The sequence below is a fragment of the Lactuca virosa genome, chromosome 4 (assembly GCF_052849685.1).
Source record: "Lactuca virosa cultivar CGN04683 chromosome 4, Lactuca_virosa_CGN04683_v6, whole genome shotgun sequence".
NCBI lineage: Eukaryota > Viridiplantae > Streptophyta > Magnoliopsida > Asterales > Asteraceae > Lactuca > Lactuca virosa.
The window spans coordinates 338,991,498-338,994,195 of record NC_136429.1 but is presented as its reverse complement, the minus strand read 5'-3'; the positions used below and the strand labels follow the sequence as shown (position 1 = coordinate 338,994,195).

The window sequence follows — 2,698 nt, the reverse complement described above, 5'->3', positions numbered from 1 at the left end:
TTCCGTAAATCATTATAAAAGTGAGGGTTTCAGTTACTATGTTTTGTTAATGAATATTTAAAGTTTTCATTCGAATTACGTACATGCGCATGAGTGTGCGTTGATCAAAGACTTTCCATGCATGTGGAACTATCTCTTTCGAGAAAGAAGCATTTCATTAGAATTAATTTGAATCAATAAATAACGGGCTATTTGACAATTTCCATAAAGCCGCAAGAAATTAATTGACACTTTGAGTAATATATAAGAGGATCTTGATTCTAATCCCCTCCTTCAATTCTGCACATTGTCAAGGCAGTGCCTTTTGCTTGTGAGCATGGTGATGACGACGACGACCATGATGGTTTGTCTTAGAGGAACGACCTTTAATATGATCAAGTTGGAGTTTATGATTTTTGCCGGAAGGAACATTTTCAGATGCAATTCTTAGCAAATGAGACAACGTGCTCATGGCTTGAGATTGCTGAGAAATGATGTTGCTTGTTGATGGATTTTCTGACAAGGTTATTTCATATCCATCGCAGTAAGAAGCCATTCCATCCGCCATAAGCTGCCACACTAAACCACCACCAACAGTTCCTCCAGTTCTGGCCATCATATAAATGTTTCTATAAACAGCATTCAAGTACGAGTCCCTTTTGTTAATGTTATATTCTGGATCTTTGCTAGACTTCCCAAATTCAGCAATCACAAGTGGTTTCTTAAGGATAGTTTTTGAATCCTGGTAATGACTCCACATCCATCTTTGCATAAATGCCATTTGTGACTCTTCATTTTGTCCAGACAACCTGTAGCATAACCAAAATATGAATAGTTACCTGAAATACCCTCTTTTAGTTGCATATATGGCTTTTTTCTATTTATAGATCATGAATGCTCTTGTTTAATGTTATTGAAAATATTACCATTGATCAGGATATGCATGTATGGTGGCAAAATCGATTCCCCTAACAAGATTATTGCTGATGAAATCAGTTCCAACTTGGTAACCGGGGTTTATCTGCTTTCGTTCAGGCATTGTGTCACCATAAAACCCTTCCATGCCAACCTCCAATAGATGGTGTCTATCCAATGATTTGACGAACGAAGCCATTTCTTGAACCCAAACCTGCAACGAAATGTATGTCGTGGTCAGAATTTATATATAAATTACAATTCCTTATAACATATATTAATGTTTAAAGATTCTTGTAATTTATATCTTTACATGCAGTCACTTACATTAACTGTTCTTCCAGAGTAATCAGCCTGGCAGCGGGGCTCGTTTATGAGTTCCCATGCCATGATTGTGGTGTCGTCACGATATGCTATCCTGGTGATAGTATTCACCCTTGTTATAACTCTCTGCATGCAGTCATCGTTATGCATATAAGTTGGGTATGAAAACACAAGTTAGGTCGATATATAAAAAATAAAACATTATTGATGTTGATTCTTCAACTTTTTCTCAACAATTGATGCTGTTGAAGGCTTACTTGGACATGGTTCTTATAATACCCTTTTACTATTGGGTTGGTATAGAAATCGTCGTCACTGTTGATCTGAATGCCAGAACTTCTTGCCCAGTTTACGTATTGTTGTCTCCCTCCAAAGTCTTTGTAATTGTTAACAAAACTTAATATTAACCGAAGACCATATTTTCTTGCTTCTGCCACGACGAAATCTAGTCCCTGCGCTCAAACCAAACCCACGTTTAATGTAAGAACACCATATATACAATATGAAGGAAAGCATGATCAAAACTAGCTAAGAAACGTGTTTGTTGATACCTGAAAAACACGTTCGTCGTACGCTCCTGGTGAAATCTGGAGAGCTTTGTCGCCACCATCAGCAAAAGCCCATGTTCGGCATACAGAAAGACCTGCATTTGCAGCATCTTGTAGGACTTGAGTTACTTTCATCCTCTCGCTTGGATCAGTGGCTACATTCATCATCCAATACGCATTAAAACCATTAAATAGAAAAGGGGACCCATTGAGAACAAAGTTAGGTCCTTTGGTTCGAACAAAGCCGCTTCCTTTACCCCTGTGAACCCTAGCTTCACAAACAGAGACAAGAAGTGCCATGTATAGAACCACAAGAGCGCTCCATGAAAGATGGGAATTTCTGATGAATGAAGCCATTGTTGGTCGAAGGTCTGAATGCATAAGCTGTTGGGAAACGATGCTATATATAATGGGTCGTAGGTAAAGAAGTTTGCTAAATATAGAAATCGAAAAAATATTTGATGAAAGGCAAGAGAGCAGGAATTGAGCCTCGTTTTCGTGTGTTACAAGATGGGCATTACGGCGGTTATAATATTAATATTAATAAGAAAATGACTTATGGGACAAGCAAGTAACGAACCATTGTTGTATCGTATATATGGATGTATAGATGTGAATTTGTTAACCAATTCTGGTATATACCGTTCGTTTCAGTTTTATTCGATATATAACGTCAGCCGGTTAAGGAAAGTAAATTACCTCATTTTCAAAGTAAAAAAAAGTTATTTAGTACATATATGCTTGATTCTTTGGTACAATTATGAATTTCCAATATCTTACCATAGAAAATATATAAGTTATAAGAGATGACAAAAACGTAGAAACTATGGTTAGAAGGAAGGATAGTCTGTTAGTTGTTTGAAACGCTAAACGTCATTTGAAGAAAAACATGCAACATGGATACTCCCTTTTTCTTTATATTTTTGAATACC

The 2,698-nt window shown here is 36.8% G+C and overlaps 1 protein-coding gene across 1 annotated transcript; it reads right to left on the bottom strand.

Annotated features, from left to right (window-relative positions):
• Positions 1–216: 216 nt before the first annotated feature.
• LOC145108588 (mannan endo-1,4-beta-mannosidase 5-like) lies at positions 217–2,147 on the bottom strand. The gene is made up of 5 exons (XM_079045620.1): positions 1,770–2,147; positions 1,476–1,670; positions 1,222–1,344; positions 906–1,108; positions 217–788 (listed from the first exon to the last, which is right to left on the bottom strand). The coding sequence occupies exons 1-5, from the start codon at positions 2,145–2,147 to the stop codon at positions 290–292; spliced, it is 1,398 nt and encodes a 465-aa protein (XP_078901746.1). The 3' UTR covers positions 217–289.
• Between the last annotated feature and the right edge of the window lie 551 nt (positions 2,148–2,698).